Source organism: Peromyscus californicus, unplaced genomic scaffold, assembly GCF_007827085.1.
Source record: "Peromyscus californicus insignis strain IS unplaced genomic scaffold, ASM782708v3 Scaffold_19__1_contigs__length_69161282, whole genome shotgun sequence".
Lineage (NCBI taxonomy): Eukaryota > Metazoa > Chordata > Mammalia > Rodentia > Cricetidae > Peromyscus > Peromyscus californicus.
This window is the reverse complement of record NW_026294491.1, coordinates 23,673,131-23,695,247: the sequence shown is the minus strand read 5'-3', so window position 1 is coordinate 23,695,247 and position 22,117 is coordinate 23,673,131. Positions and strand designations below refer to the sequence as shown.

At 46.1% G+C, this 22,117-nt stretch overlaps 1 protein-coding gene and 1 long non-coding RNA gene across 2 annotated transcripts in view; one reads left to right on the top strand and one right to left on the bottom strand.

Moving 5' to 3' along the window:
- The window catches only part of Dna2 (DNA replication helicase/nuclease 2), a 32,550-nt gene that overhangs the window by 2,557 nt on the left and 7,876 nt on the right, over positions 1–22,117 (top strand). Inside the window, exons 2-15 of the mRNA XM_052744849.1 lie at positions 285–467; positions 1,891–2,074; positions 7,286–7,431; positions 10,371–10,502; positions 11,347–11,464; positions 13,834–13,951; positions 15,241–15,403; positions 15,573–15,767; positions 16,624–16,854; positions 18,248–18,364; positions 18,445–18,554; positions 19,297–19,406; positions 20,061–20,285; positions 21,398–21,591. Of these exons, the coding sequence (XP_052600809.1) occupies positions 285–467; positions 1,891–2,074; positions 7,286–7,431; positions 10,371–10,502; positions 11,347–11,464; positions 13,834–13,951; positions 15,241–15,403; positions 15,573–15,767; positions 16,624–16,854; positions 18,248–18,364; positions 18,445–18,554; positions 19,297–19,406; positions 20,061–20,285; positions 21,398–21,591 (2,226 nt within the window). The remainder of the gene's footprint in view (positions 1–284; positions 468–1,890; positions 2,075–7,285; positions 7,432–10,370; positions 10,503–11,346; positions 11,465–13,833; positions 13,952–15,240; positions 15,404–15,572; positions 15,768–16,623; positions 16,855–18,247; positions 18,365–18,444; positions 18,555–19,296; positions 19,407–20,060; positions 20,286–21,397; positions 21,592–22,117) is intronic.
- On the bottom strand, positions 3,762–5,780 carry LOC128114670 (uncharacterized). The gene is made up of 2 exons (XR_008219859.1): positions 5,309–5,780; positions 3,762–4,367 (listed from the first exon to the last, which is right to left on the bottom strand). It is a non-coding gene; the product is annotated as an uncharacterized LOC128114670 (long non-coding RNA).

The window sequence follows — 22,117 nt, the reverse complement described above, 5'->3', positions numbered from 1 at the left end:
GCCTGTCTTCCCAAGTGCTGGAATTACGGGCATCAGCCACCACACTCAGATACTTAGCCTACTCAAGTGCTGGGCAGCAGATTGACCCCCAGGCTTCGTACATGTTTGGCAAGCACTCAATCAACCGAGCCTCAGCCCTGGTCTTTATAACAAGAATTCTTCCCCCTGTGCCTTTGTTCAGTTTAAGGTTTTCAGGGGAAGAAGAAAAAAAAAAAACACTTAAAAAACTAGAAAATTGGCTTCCAGATAGTCCAGTCAATGGGCTCTTATGTTTCCGCTTTTAGAGTTCAGAGGAAGGTGGAAGCGTTCTTTCCTACGACGGTTCTGAGCCGAGGAGAGGATAACCGGTACCTGGTGCTAGCTGTCGAGACTGTACAGAATGAGAGAGGGGATGAAGAAAAACACCTGGTCATCACGGCGTCTCGGGAACAAGAGCACCAAGAGCTGTGCATCCTGAGGAATGGCTGGTGAGCGGCACCTGACTTTGAGCAATGATTTGGTGGTCTGGTGGTGCTTTGATTTTGCTTGTTTTCTGATACAGGGTCTTGTGTGGATTAATCATTTTTTTTTTTTTTTTGTTTTTGGTTTTTCGAGACAGGGTTTCTCTGTGTAGCTTTGTGCCTTTCCTGGGACTCACTTGGTAGTCCAGGCTGGCCTCGAACTCACAGAGATCCGCCTGGCTCTGCCTCCCGAGTGCTGGGATTAAAGGCGTGCGCCACCACCGCCCGGCTGGATTAATCATTTAAAAGGAGATAGAGATAGTTCAAGAGTAACCGTGCCTGCCACCAAAACTGACCACCAGAGTTTGGTGCCTGGGACCCACATAGTGGAAGAAGAGGACAGACAGACCACCCCACCCAACACACGCCACAAAATAAATATGTTAAGCCAGGCGGTGGTGGTGCACGCCTTTAATCCCAGCACTCAGGAGGCAGAGGCAGGCAGATCTCTGTGAGTTCAAGGCCAACCTGGGCTACAGAGGGAGTTCTAGAACAGCCAGAGCTACACAGAGAAACCCTGTCTCAGGGGAAAAAAAAAATGTTAAAAAAGACAAAGAATAATTCTTTTTTTTGGAGCCTGTCCTGGAACTCCGTCTGTAGACCAGGCTGGCCTCGAACTCACAGAGATCCGCCTGCCTCTGCTTCCCAAGTGCTGGGATTAAAGGCGTGCGCCACCACCGCCTGGCCAAAGAATAATTCTTAAGGGAGGGAAAAAGGAAGGTTTGAGAGATGGCTCAGTGGTTAAGAGTACCTGTTGCTCTTGCAGAGGTCCTGGGTTTGGTTCCCAGTGCAGCTCACAACTGCCTGTAACTCCAGGGATCTGAGACTCTCCGGCCTCCTTGAGCACTGCACACATGTGGTGCACATACCATCAAGCACGTGCATATGCACCTAAATAAAATGATAATAAAAATTTTAAGACACGAGGAAGATTTGCCGGCTTATTGAAAGTGTGGCCTTCGCTCCAGCATCATAGTTCTTCTGTGCGCCGAACTGACAATCTGATCTTCATTTTTTAAAAAAATTTTATTTAAAAATTAAAAAAACAAAACAAAACATTGTGGTATGTGTATGACTGTTTTGCCTGCATGTGTGAATGTTCATACACCATGAGCGTGCCCGGTACCCGTGGCGGCCAGAAGAGGGTTTTGGATCCCCTGGACTTGGAGTTACAGATGGTTTCGAGCTGCAGTGTGGGCACTGGGAGCTGAACGAGGGTCTTCTGCAAGGGCAGGTAGTGCTCTTCACCACAGAGCTGTCTCTTTAGTGCCCCCACTTAAATGAGGTTTAGAAATATTTATTCTTCAGATGAAACACTCAATGCTTCTGGGTGTGTTGACCTGTGGGAACCTGGATTTTACGTTTCTGCTTCACCCTTGCCTTTTCTCAGGTGTTCAGTCCCAGTAGAGCCGGGGGACATCATTCACCTGGAGGGGAACCGCACATCTGAGACGTGGGTAATAGATGACGACTCTGGATATTTTATTCTGTACCCAGACCTGTTGATCTCTGGCACAAGCGTCGCCAGTAGTATTCGGTGTGTGAGAAGAGCTGTCCTGAGCGAGACTTTCAGGGTAAGCGACTTCCGTCCGTGTTTCCGTGGTGTTTTCCTCTGCTGTGCGGAGGGTGGAGTCCAAGGCCTTGCTCTGCCGCTGGGGTCTGTCTTCAGCCCCTCGGGAACCTTTCCCGCTCACTGTTCAGTCCTCAGCAGCTGCCTTCACAGAGGGCCAGCACACTGAGAGCATTGTGTGACTGGCCGGTGTCACGTACCTGGTAACTGCAGCGTTGTGACTCAGACCAGGCATCTGGTCCTTTGAACTGAAGTTCATTTAGCGTTTAATAGCAATGCTGATCTCTGAGGGTGCATGACTACATCCAGCCCCCCAAACCCCCACCGTTTTTGTTTTTTTTTTTCTTCTTAAGCTCAAGGACAATTTTTTTTAGATTGAAAAGAAAAATTTGGGGTGGGGGTGGGGGCGCGGGGAGAGGCAAGCTGTAAATGTCAGCAGCTGCCCAGAAGGAGGGAGAGAGAAAGCCATGCTGTTTGAGTTAGGCCAGTGAGGAGGCCAGCCACATGCTAGGCAAGCGGCGTCCAGATGGGGTAAGGGACTTGAGGAAAATGATGGCACCCAAAGTGTTACAGACGGCATGACGAGACGGAGATGGAGGGAAAGAGTGGGCGGGGGCGGCGCATGCCTTTGATCCCAGCTCTCATGCTCGGGAGGCAGAGGCAGATGGGTCTTTGAGTTCGAGGCCAGCCTGGTCTACAAAGTGAGTTCCAGGATAACTTGGGCTACACAGAGAAACTCTGTCTCAAAAAACAGACAAAAAAAACAAAAAACCCCAAAACAAAAAAAGAAAAGGAAAAGTTACATTTCTGTGGGTAATTCAGAGAAGTAAGTAAGCGAACCGTGAAGCTGCACATCTCCTTTGTAGGCTTCTGCCTTTGAAATATATGTTTATTAATTCTTTGAGAATTTCATGTGATGTATTTGATCATCTTTACTCCTCCCAGATCCGCCTTGTGTTCTTTTTTCCCCCCTTTTCCTTTAATGACCCACCACGTCCAGTTTGTGCTCGCCTGTCCTTCTACCCCCGGGTACAAAGCCATCAGTGGAACTCAGTCAGCCTACGGGGAGCCACACCCCTAAGGAACACTGACTCTCCCTTCCCCAGAAGCCATTCACTGCCAATGTCTTCTCAACTAGGGGAGGGGGCTCATGAGTTCCAGTCAACTTTTAAGAGAGGGCACAGTGAAACCACTGAACAGGACCACCCCATGGGTAGAAAGAAAGGTTTATTTGGGGCATATTCAAAGCTGCCTTGGCTGTCTTGGAGGATGGCATCTGGGCTGGATGAGCAAGAGAGTAGCAGGAAGCTGGGAAAGTCTTGGTAGTTCTAAAGAGACAGGTGTTGGGGCAGGAGGAAGCTTGTATGCACAGGAACGGCCTGAAAGTTGGGGGGAGGGAGGAGATGTTTGTGAGCCAAAAGAGCCTGGGAGCTACCTGGTAACTGTGGTTTGTGTTACAGGTATGTGTCGATAGGGGACTGGATACCCCCTTGCTGAAAGTAGGCAGCTATAGGGGTAGATAAAGGAGGTAATGACTTTTCCTGAAAAAAAAACAGAAACCTGATTGACAAGTTTTTAAGGAATGCTGATGTAGCTAGAGTTTTCCTGCCTGGCCCACAGTCAGGACAAATCTCTCTCACCCGCCAGTCCCAAGCCGCTTAAACCCGATCAAATAAACACAGACACTTACATTGGTTTCAAACTGTATGGCTGTGGCAGGCTTCTTGCTAACTGTTCTTACAGCTTAAATTAATCCATTTCTATTAATCTATACCTTGCCACGTGGCTTGTGGCTTACCGGTACTTTACATCTTCCTTATCCTGATGGCGGCTGGCAGTGTCTCCTCTCCCAGCTTCCTGTTCTCTCAATTTTTCCTCTCTGTTAGTCCCGCCTATACTTCCTGCCTGGCCACTGCCAATCAGTGATTTATTCATTGACCAATCAGCAACACATTTGACATACAGACCATCCCACAGCACCTCCCCTTTTCTTTTCTTAAAAAGGAAGGTTTTAACCTTTACATATCTCCAAAGTCAGCTTGGTATATTTGGGAATTTGGGCGTAGCTTTTCTTACTACTTCCTGCTGGAGGGGGGCGCTGTTTCTTCTGGGGAAACAAAGAAAATTTTAGGATCATGGAGTAGTCCGTGAGGCTGTATCATCTGAGCCAGTTGCCTTGAAACGGTTCTGGATGTTGGATCATCTGAGCCATGGTGTCATCGGAGACCTTTCAGGGGGTCTTGGCTGGTCAAACCTGATGTATCTTAATCTGGAACAAATCCATAGCCTCTGGCTTTCTGTGGAAAGAAAAGCAGAGTCTCCTTTCCAAAGCAACATATCCTTATATCCAAATTTTGAAGTCAAGGTATCTTTAAAATATACGTACTGGTTTAACTCAGCTTCCTTTACAATCAAACATCTCTCTGTAGTTAAGAATCCCAAAGACAACACAATCCAGACTCTCTGTGTAATAGTCATCTCTACGTGGCTTATTTTTTATATTAATTTTACTGTCTCTTTAAAGACTTTATTTTTTAAAACCATGTATTTGTTTCTATACTGTATATATCACCTTTTTTTTTGTCTCTTTTAAGCCTACGTATATTTTACACACATTTTAAACTATTACATCTGAATCTGTCTTATTGTGAATCTATTGCTTTAAGCTGCAGCAGCTGTGGCTGCTGGCTCCGCCCACCTCAGCTTCCCAACATGGCGTGGTACTTTACCGCCAGCTCTGGGAGCCATCGTGGGTCTATGCTTTTATCCAAGCAGCGTGTAGCCCAGAAAACTCTTTTGTTTTGTACTAGCAAAAGCTAAATCCACAATGCAGCTTAATGTGCCACTTGCAAAGGCCCCACTCCCGCCATATGGCAGGTCGAGCGCACACGCTAGGAACCCGCCAGTAGCTCAAACCGGCAGCTGCCGCTCATTTGAGAGAGACAATTAGGAACTGTTTTTAGCTCCGTTTTAGAATCTTTTTTCTCAGTTTTTAGGTGGAAACTCTTGCCACCACGTTGGACGCCATTTGTAGCTAGAGTTTTCCTGCCTGGCCCACAGTCAGGACAAATCTCTCTCACCCGCCAGTCCCAAGCCGCTTAAACCCGATCAAGTAAACACAGACACTTATATTGGTTTCAAACTGTATGGCCGTGGCAGGCTTCTTGCTAACTGTTCTTACAGCTTAAATTAATCCATTTCTATTAATCTATACCTTGCCACGTGGCTTGTGGCTTACCGGTACTTTACATCTTCCTTATCCTGATGGCGGCTGGCAGTGTCTCCTCTCCCAGCTTCCTGTTCTCTCAATTTTTCCTCTCTGTTAGTCCCGCCTATACTTCCTGCCTGGCCACTGCCAATCAGTGATTTATTCATTGACCAATCAGCAACACATTTGACATACAGACCATCCCACAGCATGCTGATTTTAGGCTTTTGTTTATCTGCTAGCAACCCTTCTATTTACCTGGTCAGAGTCCAGCCTGAGCTGAGTCCAGACTGTCATTTAGACATTGTCCCTGACACTGACATTTTGGGGGTCCACTTTGGACCTAACACGCCTCCATGCTTGAATGTTAACTGGCTTGATCCAAGCAACCACAACTGCTGTGAATTCATAGGTGGTCTGGAACTCTGTGTAGACGAGGCTGACCCGATCCTCACAGAGGCCCACCTGCTCTTCCTCTTAAATGTTAGGATTAAAGCCTGGTACCACCTGCACTTCCTTGCATCTGGCTATTTTTTTTTTTTTTTTTTTTTTGGTTTTTTCGAGACAGGGTTTCTCTGTGTAGCTTTGCGCCTTTTCTGGTACTCGCTTTGGAGACCAGGCTGGCCTCGAACTCACAGAGATCCGCCTGGCTCTGCCTCCCGAGTGCTGGGATTAAAGGCGTGCGCCACCACCGCCCGGCCTGGCTATTTTTGTTTGTTCTGGAGGAGGTTTCTCTGTGTAGCCCTGGCTATCTGAGAACTTGCTCTGTAGACCAGGCTGGCCTTGAACTCACAGAGATGCGCCTGCCTCTGCCTCCTAAGTCCTGGGATTAAAGACACATCTGGTTGTTTATGATGTAGGTTCCCAGGAATTGAACTCAAGTCAGTAGGTTTGTGGGTAAGCACTTTTAGCAGCTGAACCTCTTACTAGCCATGAGTAATGTCTTTTACTTGCATGAGATTATGTTCCATGCATTCATTTATCCATCTATCTATCTATTTATTTATCTTTCCTTCCATTTATTTATTTATTTATTTATTTATTTATTTATTTATTTGTGTGTGTATGTTTTTCAAGACAGGGTTTCTCTGTGTAGCTTTGCGCCTTTCCTAGATCTCACTCTGTAGCCCAGGCTGGCCTCAAACTCACAGAGATCTGCTTGTCTCTGCCTCCCAAGTGCTGGGATTAAAGATGTGCACCACCACCACCCCGCTATTTTTTGTTTTTTATATTTGGGTAGATTATTAAGTAATAGAATACTCTAAAAGTGTTAAACCTTTGAGAATATCTTGGGTTTTTACATAGTGATTTTAATTTTTTTTTCAGAATGGAAATACTGATTTCAAAAGACTTATACAAAACTTGAGATAATTCTAAATAGAAAATTAAAGGCACTTAATTCTTTCCACTGGAATAAAGTGTTTGTGGGGTGTGGTGGCCACAGTATTTATTACCTCAAGCTCCAAGCCAAGCTGGGTCACCGAGCCCTGTACTAGATTGCCCGCACAGCAAGACTCTGCCTCAGGAGAGACCAGTGGATAGGGGTAGGAGACGGGGAAAGAGAGAGTTGCTATGACGCTAGCTTTGGGGCTCGCAACCCCCTGTCCATCTAGTCTCGGGGTCCAATGCCCTCTTCTGACCTCCAGGGGCACCACGTACGAAAGTGGTACACAGACATACATGCGGACAAGATACCCATACTCAGGAAAATGAATTAATTAAAACATCAACAACAGTTAATCCCAGCACTCAGGAGGCAGAGGCAGGCGGATCTCTGTGAGTTCGAGGCCAGCCTGGGCTACAGAGTGAGACCTAGGATAGGCACCAAAACTACACAGAGAAACCCTGTCTTGAAAAACCAAAACAAACAAACAAAAAAAACAACAAAAACCTTTGCCAGTGTATTGACATTTGTTTTATTTATTTTAGTTCATGTTGGCTTCATACTGTATAATCATCGTGTGAATGTATTGTGGAATGAAATGTGCATATGACTTGTTTTCATAGGTCTCTGATCCAGCCACTCGCCAAATGCTGATTGGTACGATTCTCCACGAAGTCTTTCAAAAAGCCATAAGTGAGAGCTTTGCCCCTGAAAAGCTGCAAGAGCTTGCTTTTCACACTGTCCAAGAGATCAGGCATTTGAAGGAAATGTAAGTCACTGAGAAGAACTGCAGGTGCAGCCTCATCCTGTAACCAACTTCTCGCCTAGAATTCAGGTTTCTGGAAGGAGACCCTTCGGTGTGAGTTAGCATAGCCAAAGTTCAGCCATCCTGCTCACAGTGCCCTGTGGTGTCTCCACAGGGACTCTTGGGTAACATTACTGAAGTACCCTACATATGTGTTCAAGGACGGAGTCTGTGCTACACAGATTCCTCAGCTGTCCTTACAGACCGACATAAGGAGCAGTATATGGGTTTGGAAGCAGGCAGTGGGAGCGTTCACATCCATCTTTGCCAGTTTAACGACTTTAATAAGTCTGAAAAGGGTGATTGATATCTTTGCAGACTTTTGTGACTCCCCTACCCAAAGATTGGCCTGTTCAGGAGGCAGAGGCAGGCAGATCTAAAAATCCTGAGGCCAGCCTGGACTACATATTGACTTCTAAATCAGCCAAGGCTATACTGTGAGACCCTGTCTAATAATAATAATAATAATAATAATAATAATACACTCTCAAAAAAAGGTGAACTGCTTCAGAGGGAAGAAAAAAGGGCTGGAGAGATGGCTCAGCGGTTAAGAGCATTTGCTGCTCTTGCAGGTATTAGTTTGGTTTCCAGCACCCATATCTGTAACTACAGCTCCAAGGGATCTAACACCCTCTTGTGGCTCTAAGGATGCTGCCTCCTGCGTGTTGGGATTAAAGTTATACACACCAACGCTCAGCTTCCACTTTATATTTTGAGACAAGGTCTCTCACTGAATGTGGAGCTGGAGGGTTTGGCTAGGCTGACTGGTCAATGTGCTCCAGAGATCCAAACTGAGGCCTTCAGGTTTGGGGGCAAACACTTTACTGGCTGAACTGTCTCCCTTGCCTGAACACCCACCCCACTCTTGGTCTTTGAGACAGGATCTGGCTGTGTAGCTTAGACTGGTCTCTAGTTTTGTTTTAGTTAGGGTTTCCATTGTTGTGAAGAGACACCATGGCCAAGGCAACTCTCATAAGGAAAACACTGAATTAGGGTGGCTCGCTTACAGTTTCAGAGGTTCAGTCCATTATCATCATGACGGGGAGCATGGTACCATGTGGGCAGACATGGTGCTGGAGTAGTAGCTGAGATCCTACATCTTGCAGCAACAGGAGATGCGCTGAGACACTGGGTGGTATCCTGAGCAGAGGAAACCTCAAAGCCCACCCTCACAGTGATACACGTCCTCCAACAAGGCCGTACCCACTCCAACAAAGCCACACCCCCTAATAGCACCATTCCCTATGAGATTATGAATTACATTCAAACTGCCACAAGCTTGGTGTTCTTCTGTTTTAGTTACCATGCCTGTTTTTTTGTTTTTTGTTTTTTGTTTTTTGTTTCTTCGAGACAGGGTTTCTCTGTGTAGCTTTGCGCCTTTCCTGGAACTCGCTTTGTAGACCAGGCTGGCCTCGAACTCACAGAGATCCGCCTGCCTCTGTCTCCCGAGTGCTGGGATTAAAGGCGTGTGCCGCCACCACCGCCCGGCTCCATGCCTGGTTTTATGCCGGGGGATTGAACCCAGGACTTCCTGTGTGCTGGGCAAGCACTCTACCAACTGACTACATCTCCAGCTCCAGAAGATTTTTATTAGTGACTTTTTGAGACAAGGTCTTTCCCCAGCTGGCCTAGAACTTACTATGTAGACCAGTCTGGTCCAGGACTCACAGAGACCCATCTGCCAGCTTTGTGTGAGGAAAGGTAAAGGGTTATTTGACCCCAGGAGTTTGAGGCCAGTCTGGGTAATACAGGAAGACCTTATTTTGTTTATTTATTTTTAAATTTAATTTTATGTGTATGGGTGTTTTGTTTACACATTTGCACCATGTGTATGCAGTGCCCGTGGAGGCCAGATGAGGGCATCAGATGTCCTGAAACAAGTTATAGGTGCTTGTTAACCGTTATATATATATAGGTGTTGGTAATTGAACTAGGTCTTCTGCGAGAGCAGCCAGTGCTCCTAACTACTGGACCATCTCTCCAGCACCCACATGTCTACTCTATTGCTTGCTTTAGGAACAGCATCTTCTATAGTTTTTTTTGTTGTTTTTTAATTTGAGAAGTGTAATTGGGACCAACCATTTTGATTACAGCTGACGTGTGGATGAAACTGGAACAGATAAACATGAAATTAGATGTCAGGTCATGGTTAATTGTATTTTTTTTTCAATTGGGGTAAAACATAACATAGAAGTTACCATCTTAGCCAGACCTAGTTCATGCTTGTGTGTCTGCGTTCAGGAAGCTGAATCGGAAGACTCTGATAGCTCCAGGCCAGTCTGGTCTTCTGGAAAAAAAAAAGAACACATTTTAACTATTTTTCTTTTTAAAAAGTTTTAAACTTCATTTTTTATTATTATTATGATTGGGGGTGTGCAGATGTGCCTGGGTGTGCAGATGTACCTCTGTGTGCATGCGGAGGTCCGAATTCACTTGTTTGTGAATCACTCATTTCCCACCTTTACCTGAGTCTGGAGACGGAAGTTAGGCCGACTGGTTTGCACAGCAAGCTCTCCCCTGCTGAGCCGTCTCCTGACTCCAGTTCACTCTGTGTTTTCCTGCTTTAGCATCATCTTGATACTAGGTGTGTGCTACCCAGCCACAGTTAACACCTCTTAAAAAAGCCAAGCTGGGCTCAACCCCAGAGACTTGAACATGCAGAGAATGTTCTGAACCTATGAATATTTTATGGCTGAGCTGTACTCTGTTATGTTTGTACCACATTTGGAAACATCCATTCATTAGCCTTTTCAATATTCTTTTCATATGTATGTTTTGGTTTTTTTCAAGACAGAATTTCTCTGTGTAGCTCTGGCTGTCCTGGAACTCGTTCTGTAGACCAGGTTGGTGGTTTATATTTCTTAATATTTATGTTTTCTTAATTTCCCCCCCTTTTTTTTAAGGTACCGCTTAAATCTGAGTCCAGATGAAGTAAGATGTGAAGTTGAGGAGTATCTCCCCTCCTTCTCTAAGTGGGCTGAGGATTTCATGCGTAAGGGCCCTCCTGCTGAATTTCCTCAGATGCAGCTCTCCCTGTAAGAAGTGGGTTTTGTTTATACGGTGTTCAGATTTTTTGACAGGATTCCTTGGTCCTCGTTTATTCAAAGTTTTGTTTACTTGTTTGTTTTAGTTTTACGAGACAGGGTTTCTCTGCATAGCCCTGGCTGTCCTGGAACTCTTTATGAACCACAGAACTCACAGATCCACCTGCCTCTGCCTCCTGAGTGCAGGGACTAAAGGTGTGCGTCAGCAGGTCTGGCATAAAGATTAAGTTTCTACAATTAATCATTTTGTTGTTGTTTTTCACAAATTATTATCTATAGTATCTTTCCATGACCAAAAAAAAATCTAATGAGCAGAACATCTTCTTTTCCTTCTAATGTTAGTCAATATCATTGCGCTGTCGGAATAGCTTTACTTTGTCTCACCTTTTATGAACGATTTCTTTTCTTTTGCGACATGGTCTCCCTGTATGGTCTTGGCTGACCTGGAACTCACCGTGTAGACCCGGCTGGCCTTGAACCAACATATCTGTTGCCTCTGCATGGGGAGTGCTGAGATTAACAGCAGGCACCACCATATAAGGCCTTACAATGATTTTTGGAAAGCACCTCCTTACCCCACTGTAGTTCTTCGGCAGTTGTTACGGCCGCAGGGCTTATAGCAGCAGCCCCAGCAGCGGGTGTGTTACAGGATTCAGATCAGTCCATCACTTGCCAGAGAACATGGCGGCTTTTCTGTCTTATGATGCCCGTGGTACAGTTCAGAAAACAACACCAACCAAACCCCCAGCACCCAGAAAAGATCCTTGTGTGGTAGTCAGCGCGGCGGGTGTGGAATGAGCTGTGTTCTGATTAAGCGTTCTGTGTTTCTTTTTAGGCCAAGTGACGGTGGTCACAGAAGTCCGTCTTGTACCGTCGAAGTAACAAAGTCACTGGATATTGAAGAAAGCATCTGGTCCCCTAGGTTTGGATTGAAGGGCAAAATAGACGTCACAGTAGGTGTCAGAATACATCGAGATTGTAAAACAAGATATAAGATAATGCCACTGGAGCTTAAAACTGGCAAAGAATCCAATTCTATCGAGCACCGAAGTCAGGTATCAGTCTTCAACATTCGTAGGGGTTGGCGTCTTTAAGCATACACTATTATCTTCATTCAGTTCAGGTAGCGTTTTTGTTTTTTCATGTTGCACTTTTTAATTTGTAATTGAAATTCACAGTGTACTCGGCTTGTTTTATCAGTATTTACATCCTCAGTAGAAAATTTTCATCAGCAAATTAGTATAAGAGCTGGCCTTGGGGCTGGGGAGACCGCTCTGCAGTTAAGAATGCTGGCTGCTCTTGCAGAGGACCCAGGTTTGATTCCCAGCACCCACATGGCTCACAGCTTCCTGTAACTGGAGTTCCGGGGATCGAACGGCCTTGTCTGACCTCCTCAGACACACGCACAGTGCACAGACATACATGCAGGCAATAGATCCATACACATAGTACATTTAAAAAATAAAAACAGCTGGACTTGGGAGCCATTGAGGCCAGGTTATGATGCTAAACCAGCTATCCAAGCAGATACCGAGAAAAGGGAAGACATGGATGTTGGTTCTACAACCAAATTCTTATTCCTGTGTGTGTGTGTGTGTGTGTGTGTGTGTGTGTGTGTGTGTGTGTGTGTGTGCGCGCGTGTGTGCGCGCGCCTCAGACTTTTTTTTTTTTTTTGGTTTTTCGAGACAGGGTTTCTCTGTGTAGCTTTGCACCTTTTCCTGGAACTCACTTGGTAGTCCAGGCTGGCCTTGAACTCACAGAGATCCTCCTGCCTCTGCCTCCCGAGTGCTGGGATTAAAGGCGTGTGCCACCACTGCCCGGCTCAGACTTTTTTTTAGTGTAGGAGCTCTAACTCAGGACCTTGCATGTGCTAAACAACCCTCTACTGACTAGATTATTCTTTTAAAATAAAGTTTTGCTTTTAATAAAGTTGTGTTTATGTGTATAGGTATATTCCTATGCGCGTAGGTACCCACTGAGGCTAGAAGAGTATGTTGTTGTACTACTCCAGAGCTGGAGTTACAGGGGTTACAGTTATGTGCTGCCCCAAGTGGGTGCTGAGAACCCAACTCAGATCCTCTGCACTGTAGGCTTTTAACTGCTGAGCCGTCTCTTCAGTCCCCAGCCTGCCATTTAAAACACTTTTTAGCGCTTGTTTATTTTTATTTTACATGTATGGATGTTTTCCATATGCCTTTGCACCAAGTATGTCCCTGGTTCCTGTTGACAGGGCATCAAATCCTCTGGAACTGGAGTTACAATGTTGTGAGCGGTCATGTGGGTGCTTGATCTGAACCTGGGTTCTTTGGAAGAGCAGTGGGTGCTCTTTCTCTCTCTCCTTTCCTTTTTTTTTTTTTTTTTTTTTTTTTTTTTGTAGAGACAGGGTAACAGCCCATTGTAACAGCCTTGGCCGTCTTGTAACTCACTCTGTAGACCAGACTGGCCTTGAACTCACAGATCTGCTTGCCTCTGCTTCCTGAGTGCTGGGATTAAAAGTGTGCACCACCATCGCCCGGCTGCAGTCTGTACTCTTAACTGCTCAGTCATCTTCTCCAGCCCTTGCCGAATTATTTTCCTCCCTTTGGTTTTATGAAACAAGTTCTCTAGTTCTGGCTGTTCTGGAGCTCACCATGTAGACCAGGCTATCCTGGTACTCAGAGATCCACCTGCCTCTGCCTCCCCAGTGCTGGGATTGAAGGCGTGCACCACCATGACAGGCCGAAGACTGTTTGTGCCTGATTTAGTGGCTTCCTCTGCAGGACACAGTTAACATTAACCCTCAGGCTGGTAATGAGTTCCTACTTTGGAAAAGTCACTTTGTTAGTTTTGTTGAATTGCCATTGTGACTATGATGTAAATCATAAGCATTTCAGGGTTCGTTTGTTTAAAATCAGGAAATAACGTGTAAAGGCTGTTAACTTGGAAATATGAAAAACAGTTTGATTAATTTCTTGATTTTTATTTTTTATATTTTTGAATTTAACTCCTGACAGGAGAAAACCTTTCCTCCTTCCCTCCCTCTCTGTCGTCTTCCCGCTTTTCAGGCGGGCGCTGCCGAGCCATGCCCCCGTCTCCCGGTGCACTGCGTTTCTTTACCGTCAGCGTGAAACTGAAAAGCACGGACTGTGTGTTTTGTACAGACTCAGTGCTTGACGTTGAACTTGGTCCGTCGCCTTCACCAAGTTGGCTTGTGCCGTTGACACGGTGGGAACTGGTGGGAACTAGTGTGAACTGCGCCGCCGACTTTTCCGTGTGTGCCGGCTCCAGACTATGTAGGGAGAGAGCAAGTCACCGTGGTCTGTTGACAGTCTGTCTTACACAGGTGGTCCTGTACACGCTGCTGAGCCAGGAGAGACGAGAGGACCCCGAGGCTGGCTGGCTTCTCTACCTCAAGACCGGGCAGATGTACCCTGTGCCCGCCAAGCATCTGGACAAAAGAGGTTGAGCTGTTCCCTTTCGTCTTTACCTCTCTGGCCCTGCTCCCTCTCCTTTGTGCTACTTGCTAGACCGTACTACAGGTCGTAATCTGTAGTCATGTATTTTGTACATTTTCTATTTATCTTTATTTACTATCCATGGGAGGAGTGCAGGGTTAGAGGTTGAAGGACAACTTTGTGGAAGTCCGTCCTCTCCTTCCACCTTTCTGTCGGTTCCAGGGATTGAACTCATGTCTCCAGGTTTACACAGCAAGCTCCTTTACCTGCTTTGCCATCTCACTGGCCCATTTTGGGCTTTTTTGTTTGTTTGTTTGTTTGTTTGTTTTTTAAGTATTTTAAGCTGAGCACCGTGTAGTACATGTCTTTAATCCTAGTACTCCAGCATTTGGGGCAGGCAGGTCTCCATGGGTTCATGGCTAGCCTGGTCTACATATCAAGTTCCAAGGTAGCCAAGTCTATACAGTGAGACCCTATCTCAAAACGAAAACAATTAAGAACAAAACAAACCAACCTAGCCTCACTGTGTGTGTGTATGGGGGCTCAGGGCTCGGAGTAGGCTCAGAACACACTCAGACACCAAATTCTGATTATAAAAGAGATTTATTACCCTGGAGGGGCAAGGGGCTGCTCCTCAGATTGGGCACAGGCAGGCAGCAGGTGTATTTTGCAGGGGTGGTTATTAAGGAGAGAAGGGAAAGGGGAAGTCTGAGCTAGGGTGAGGTGGTCGTCCTGATTGGACAGGTTAGCCATTGTAAAGTGTTTAGTCTCAGGAAAGAGTCAGTGGCCAAATATGAGAATGGACCTTGGGGACTAGCTTTAGGAATGTAATCTAACGGTTTAGCGAGGGAGAGGGAAAGGGACAGGCAAAACCTGTCTGCATTGCTTGGGCCTGCTGGAGAGCCCTTCACTCATAGTACTTACCAGGTCCAAGAGGAGGTTGTCTCAAAAACCCTTCGTGTGCAGAGCCTTGAAGTGCGTCAGCACATTACACGTGACTGTGGCTAACTCTGGTAAAGAGGCAGGTGTCCATATGGCTCTTCACTTTTACTTGGTTTTTACTTTTTTTTTTTGAGACAGGGTTTCTCTGTGTAGTTTTGGTGCCTGTCCTGGATCTAGCTCTGTAGACCAGGCTGGCCTCGAACTCACAGAGATCTGCCTGGCTCTGCCTCCCGAGTGCTGGGATCAAAGGTGTGCGCCACCACCACTGCCCGGCTTACTTTGTTTTTAAATCTGAAGCCTTTGTTGGTAGGAACCCTGCTTCATTCTGAAAAGCCCACTTTACTTGTCCCCAGAACTGCTGAAGCTCAGGGACCAGCTGGCGTTCTACCTGCTGCACCGAGTGAGCAGAGCTGCTTCCGGGGAGGAGACACGGCTTTCTCCCCTGCCACAAATAATCGAGGAAGAGAAAACTTGTAAATATTGTTCACAGATGGGCAACTGTGCTCTTTATAGCAGGTAAACATGCTGTCGTGTGTGTGTGTGTGTGTGTGTGTGTGTGTGTGTGTGTGTGTGTGTGTGTGTGTGGTGGGGGTCGGGTGGGAGGTGTTGCTCAGTTAAGGAGAACCTTATTTCACAGCCTGCCAGGGAAATGTGCGCTCAGCCCTAATTGGAACTTTGTATTTAGAGCAGTTGAGGAACAGGCGGACGACACTTTCGTCCCAGAGGGCATGCTGTCCAAAATCCAAGAAGAAACGCGGCACCTGAAGCCGACACACTTGAAGTATTTCAGCCTGTGGTGCCTCATGCTAACCTTGGAGTCACAATCTAAAGATCACAGAAAGAATCACCAAAACATCTGGTCAATGCCTGCTTCCGAAATGTGAGTGTCCGCTGAATACACAGCGGTGGTGTAGGTACTGTGCTGCAGCATTTGGAATTCCTGTCAGGAGAGGCCGGGCAGCCTGTTAAAGTCACGGTTCCAAAGTGCTTGTGTTGCAGGCCTGGGGACCTGAGTTTTAATCCCCTGCACCCGTGTCACAAGTAATCCCAGTGCAGGGGGGGCTGTTACAGGTAGACTCCGGAGGTTCACTGGCCAGCCAGCATAGCACCATTGTCTAACTCCTGCCAGTGAGAGGCTATGTGAAAAATCCAGATGAACAGTCACTGGGGAAACACCCAGGGTTGTTTCTGGCCTCCACATGTCCACGAGCAAATGTGTACATGCATCTGCACAGATGTGCATCTGAATACACTCATACACATAGTTTTTAAAAAGCGTATGTGGCTTCATTTATTAATGACCTTGTCACAGGTGATACAAAATAATATTAAAAAAGAACAGATAGAAAGTTACTAACTTGGCATTTTAGTGCTTTATAGTAGATTATAGAAAAAAAATTTTTTTAAAGGACAGATGCATTAGCATTGATTTCCAGGGGCCATAGGCCAGCAAGATTGCCGAGGGAATAAAGGTACTTACAGCCACGCTTGATGATCTGAGTTTAATCCCTGGGATTCACACTGTGGAAGGGAAGAACCACCTCCTGGGAGTTGACCCCTGACCTTCACAGGATCAGCTCAGCCCATGTGTGCACACATTCATATCACACACACACGATAATAATCAGTAAATTTTTTAAAAAATTTTCATGGGCTGTATAAACAAATCAATTGTAGGGGAAAAAACCCCAACATATATACAATGTCAGTGAACACTGTCCCTCATTCTTTCGTAGGGAGGAGGGAGGCAACTGCATTGGAAACCTGGTCCAGAGGAAGCCTGTAAAAAGATTTTGTGATGGACAGTACTTACATAACTTTCAGCGGAAAAACGGTGCCATGCCGGCCACCAATCTGATGGCCGGTGACAGGATTATTTTAAGTGGAGAACAGAGGAAACTGTTCGCTTTGTCTAAAGGCTACGTGAAGGAGATTAACGGGGCAGCGGTAACCTGCTTGCTAGACAGGTAATAAAATAGCTTTGTCAGTATGGAACTCAGGTCATGTATCCCTCCATTTATGGTGCATAGTAGTGTGATTAGTCATAATATTCAGAGAGATGCACAAAGGGCTGAGGATGTAACCCAGTGGCAGGGTGCTTGCCAGCATGTACCAGGCCCTAGATTCTATTGCCATTGCCATGAAAATTAATGAAATACAGCCATCACCAGTTTTAGACATTTTCATAACCCCGAAGAGACTCGTGCCCTTTAGCACTCAACCGAATTTCCACTCACCCCCTAGCCAGGCTCAGCTACAAATATGTTTGTTTTCTTTTGAGATACTCTGAGATTCTTTGGAGAGCCTAGTTCACTCTGTAGCCCATGCCGCCCAAGAAACTATCACTCCTTCCCTCTCGGCCTCCAAAGTACTGGGATCATACATGTTCCCAGTCTGCTTCCTGTCTCAGTAAGATTCCCTCTTAAACATTTCAAACAAATTGACTCAATATAAGGTCTCTGGTAGCTGTTTTTTGTCACAGCAGATTGTGTTCTTTTGCTGTGTTTTTTTTTTTTTTATTCATGCATACAAGTTGTGCGCCACCACACCCGCAACACTCTGCCTTTCTGCCTAGTTCTCATTCTCCAGCTCTTTCTTTCATGCTTAGGTTGGAACCCAGGGCCTCACCGGCAGTAGGTAAAAGCTCTCACCAAGTTACATTCCCAGCTCTCCTCACCAGGGGTTAGTACATTGAAGTCAGCAATTAAGACAATGATGGGTGGGGGGTGAGATGGCCGAGGAGGTACTTGCTGCACACATCTGACCGTATTCCAGGAGCCCACAGAAAGGCAGAAGGGAGAGAGAACCACTCTGCAGAGGAGTCTTCCGACCTCCACACACAGGCTGTGGCATACCCGCCCCCACACTTCACACACACGTACACAGTCATGATGATCTCCATGATCCCCACGCTCCACTCAGAAGCCCTTTTAGGACAGCTAATTCCTCGGTCCACAGGTTAGCCGACAGCGTGAGGAGCATCTATGAGACTGAACATGTTGCAGAAAGGCATGGTGGTGGGGTGCAGTACAACATGGAGATTTTAGAGACCATGGGCAGTTCTGAAATGTAAAATATAAGGAAGTGATTAGAGATGCCTCAGCATACATGGTCTCCTTGTAAAAACTGACACTTATTATGTGTGCATATATGGGTGTGAACTTGGGCTTGCGTGTGTGGTCTAGGTTGACCTGAAACATGCTGTGTAAGCTAATGTGACCTTGAACTCTGATGCTCCTACCTCTGACTCCCAAGTGCTAGGATTACAGGTGCACACCCCACACTCAGCTCTACACTTTTAGCCAGTAAACAGCCTATATGAAATGAACACATCCATGTGTGTTTGTTTTGTTGTTTTAGGAACTTGTCGACACTCCCAGAAACAACGTTGTTCAGATTGGACCGGGAAGAAAAAAGTTGTGATATAGATACCCCATTAGGAAATCTCTCTAAATTGATGGAAAACACCGATACCAGGTTGGTAATGATGAAGGAGCCAGAATATCTCCCCACTTTTCTAAAGATCCCACTAAAAGTGCTTTTGTTTTTCTTTGCAGCAAAAGACTTCGAGAGTTAATCATTGATTTCAAGGAACCCCAGTTTATACCCTACCTCAGCTCCGTTCTTCCACACGATGCGAAGGATACAGTGGCCAACATTCTGAAGGGTGTGCCGTAGCCAGCATTCCGATTTGATTTTCTTGGTTCTCTTTATAGCTGAAATTGTGCCCAGTGTCCAGTTGCTTAGCAGTTGATTAGTCATGCAGTTAGAAGGGCCAGAGAAACGGCTTAGTGGGGAAACGCACTTACCACCCAAGCCTGAGGGGCTGAGTATGATCCCTGAAACCTATTTGAAAAATAAGGGTGCCGTGACGTTCATCTGTAAACCCGCACTCCTGTGGTGAGATGGGAGGGCGGAAACAGGAGACGCACCATGAATCTCTCAGGCCAGTCAGCTGACCTTGAGTGTGCTGCATGGTAGAAGTAAGGGAAACCCTGACTCAAAGCCAGGTGGTGGCAGCGGCGCACGCCTTTAATTCCAGCACTCAGGAGGCAGAGGCAGGCGGATCTCTGTGAGTTCGAGGCCAGCCTGGTCTACAGAATGAGTTCCAGGACAGGCAGACCTACATAGAAAAACTCTGTCTTGAAAAATAATCAAAAAAAAAAAAAAGTGAAATTATGAGCCAGACATGGTAGTATATCCCAGCACTTAAGAGGCCAAGGAAAGAGTACATTTCAGGGCCAGCCTGTTCTACACAATCCACAGAGCAAGAACCTGTATCAAAACTAAAGTTCGCTGGGCAGTGGTGGAGCATGCTAGGGCTACACACAGAGAAACCCTGTCTGGGTTGGGGAGTAGTTCACTGAAATTAAATATTCTTGTTTTTATTCTCTTAAATTGAAATACAGGTTTGAATAAGCCTCAGAGGCAAGCCATGAAGAAAGTCCTTCTTTCGAAAGACTACACGCTCATCGTGGGGATGCCAGGGACAGGAAAGACAACTACAATATGTGCTCTTGTAAGCTCTGAAACTAACCGATTCTGTTGGGTTCCTCCTGCCCGAGGAGGTGATGCTTGCTATCACCGCCCCTGGACTTTGCCAAGCGTGGTGGCTCACACCCTTAATCCCATCACTTGGAGGCAGAGACAGGAGGATGCATATATGTAAGTTCGAGTCCAGTCTGGTCCACATAGCGAGTTGCAGACCAGCCAAGGATGCATAGGCCCTGTCTCATCAAAACAAAAAAATGATAAATTAACTTGGCATGGTGGTACAGGCCTCTACCCACACCACTCTGGGGCCTTTTTGAGAATGACATGATTAATAGCATAATGAAAAATGCCTCGGGCTGGCAGAATGTCTCAGCAAACAAAAGTGCCTGACCTGAGTTCAGTTCTAGGATCCATCTGGCAGAGGGAGAGAACCAACCCTCTGACCCTCAGTTGTGTGCCATGGCGTGTGTATCTGCACAGAAATAAGTAAGATGTAATAAAAAGTTAGTGCTGTATAATTTTTGTAGCTCATTGTGGTTTTACAGTTCTTTAGAAAAGTTACTTATTCCCTCTCGGATTCAGGTCTTACTGAACTTTGTATCTGTTTGGAAACTGTCAGCCTGTAAACCAGTTCCCCGAGTTCAGAGCAGTGACGTTTTTCTCTGTCTCCCATCTCTAGGTAAGGATCCTCTCCGCCTGTGGCTTCAGTGTTCTGTTGACCAGTTATACGCATTCTGCTGTTGACAATATTCTCTTGAAGTTAGCCAAGTTTAAGATAGGATTTTTGCGCTTGGGTCAGTCTCATAAGGTCCATCCAGATATCCAGAAGTTTACAGAGGAGGAGATTTGCAGATCAAGGTCCATTAAGTCCTTAGCCCTTCTAGAAGAACTCTATAACAGTCACGTAAGTCTGTTTCTCGTGTGTGTGTACTCGTGTGTGTAGACGTCACAGGCTAACCTCTGCTATTTCTCAGGTGCTGTCCTCTTTTTTGTTGAGACAAGTGTTAATTATAAATGCTTGACGAGTAGCTCAGGCTTGTTACCAGCTCACTCTTACATTTTAAATTTACCAATATTTCTTACCTACCCTCTGCCACGAGGCGGTACCTTCTTTCAACATGGCACATTCATCTTGCTTCTCTCCGCCTCCGCTCCCAACTCCTGAGACTCCACCCTCCTTCTTCCCAATGTCTCCCCCCATACCTCCTGCCTAGCTACTGGCCTATCAGCTCTTTTATTAAACCAATTAGAAGGAGCCTTGACAAAGACACATGTTCACAATGTACAGAGAGATTGTTCCGTAACAGATTAGATTTCTCTTTGTCTTGGAGGTTGCAAAGTAGTCTAGGTTGGCTGGCTGGCCATTGAGCACCAGGGGATCCACCTGTCTCCACAAAAAGTTTTTGTTTCCCTTCCTTCCTCCCTCCTACCCTCCCTCCCTCCCTCCCTCTCCCCTCCCTCCCTCCCTTCCTCCCTTCCTTTCTTCCTTTGATATGATCTCTTATAGCCTAGGCTCACCTTGAAGTCACTGTGTAGTCAGGCCTGCCCTTGAACAACTGGTCCTCCTACCTCAGCCTCCCAAGTGCTGGGATTATGGGCCTGCGCCTCCATGCCTGGCTTGCTGTTGACTTGGGGACCCTTTATACATGTTAGGTACTGGTCCTCTTTCTGCATACACGGTTTCCTGGTCTTCCTCTCTATGAGTTGCCTTTTTTTCCTTCCTCATGGGGCCTCTTGCAGAATAACAGAGTTAGTAATGCACCAGGTATGAGGGTGTGGGCTTGTTGTCTCAGCTACTCCGGAGGCTCAGGCCAGAGGCCCCCTTAAGCCAACCTGTACTACATAGTAAGTTCAGAGGAATCTTGAAAAACAAACTCTAAATGTTTCAGAATCAAAGAATACTGAAGAATTCTTGCTGTTGGAGGGGGATAGTTTTTGATCTCTTAATTTTAAAAATGGGAAAATCCAAGTACCTTCTTGACACGCTCACTAACGACTTATTTTCTCTCTGTTTAGCTGATTGTTGCAACAACCTGTATGGGCATAAACCATCCAATATTTTCTCGGAAGACCTTCGATTTTTGTATTGTGGATGAAGCCTCTCAAATCGGTCAGCCGGTTTGCCTGGGCCCCCTTTTTTTCTCTCGGAGATTTGTGTTGGTGGGAGACCATCAGCAGCTTCCTCCCTTGGTTCTAAACCGCGAAGCAAGGTGGGTAGGTGCTCTTGTTTGCTTCCTGGTACTGTGTCAAACACCGATCAACACCGTCTTGGGGGAGGGAAGATCTGGCTTACAGATTGCAGTCCGTCCTTGAGGGAAGTCAAGGCAGGAACTGAAGCAGAGACCGTCTCGGAACACTGCTTACTGGCTTGTTCCCAGGCTCCCATTCAGCTGTCTTTCTTACGCAGCCCAGGTCCCCCGTCCAGTGATGGTACAGTGGGCCGAGTCCTCCTCTCCTACCACGGTCAGCAATCATGAAAATGCCCCACAGACATTCCCGCATGTCAGTTTGATGGAGACAATTTTTCCATCCAAGTTCCCTCTTCCCAGTGTGTTTAGTTGACAACAGTGGGGGCAGTAGACATTTCATTTTGGTGTTCTTTTATTTATTTATTTATTTGTTTGTTTGTTTGTTTATTTATTTATTTATTTATTGTGTATACAGAAGAGGGCACCAGATCTCGTTACAGATGGTTGTGAGCCACCACGTGGGTGCTGGGAATTGAACTCAGGACCT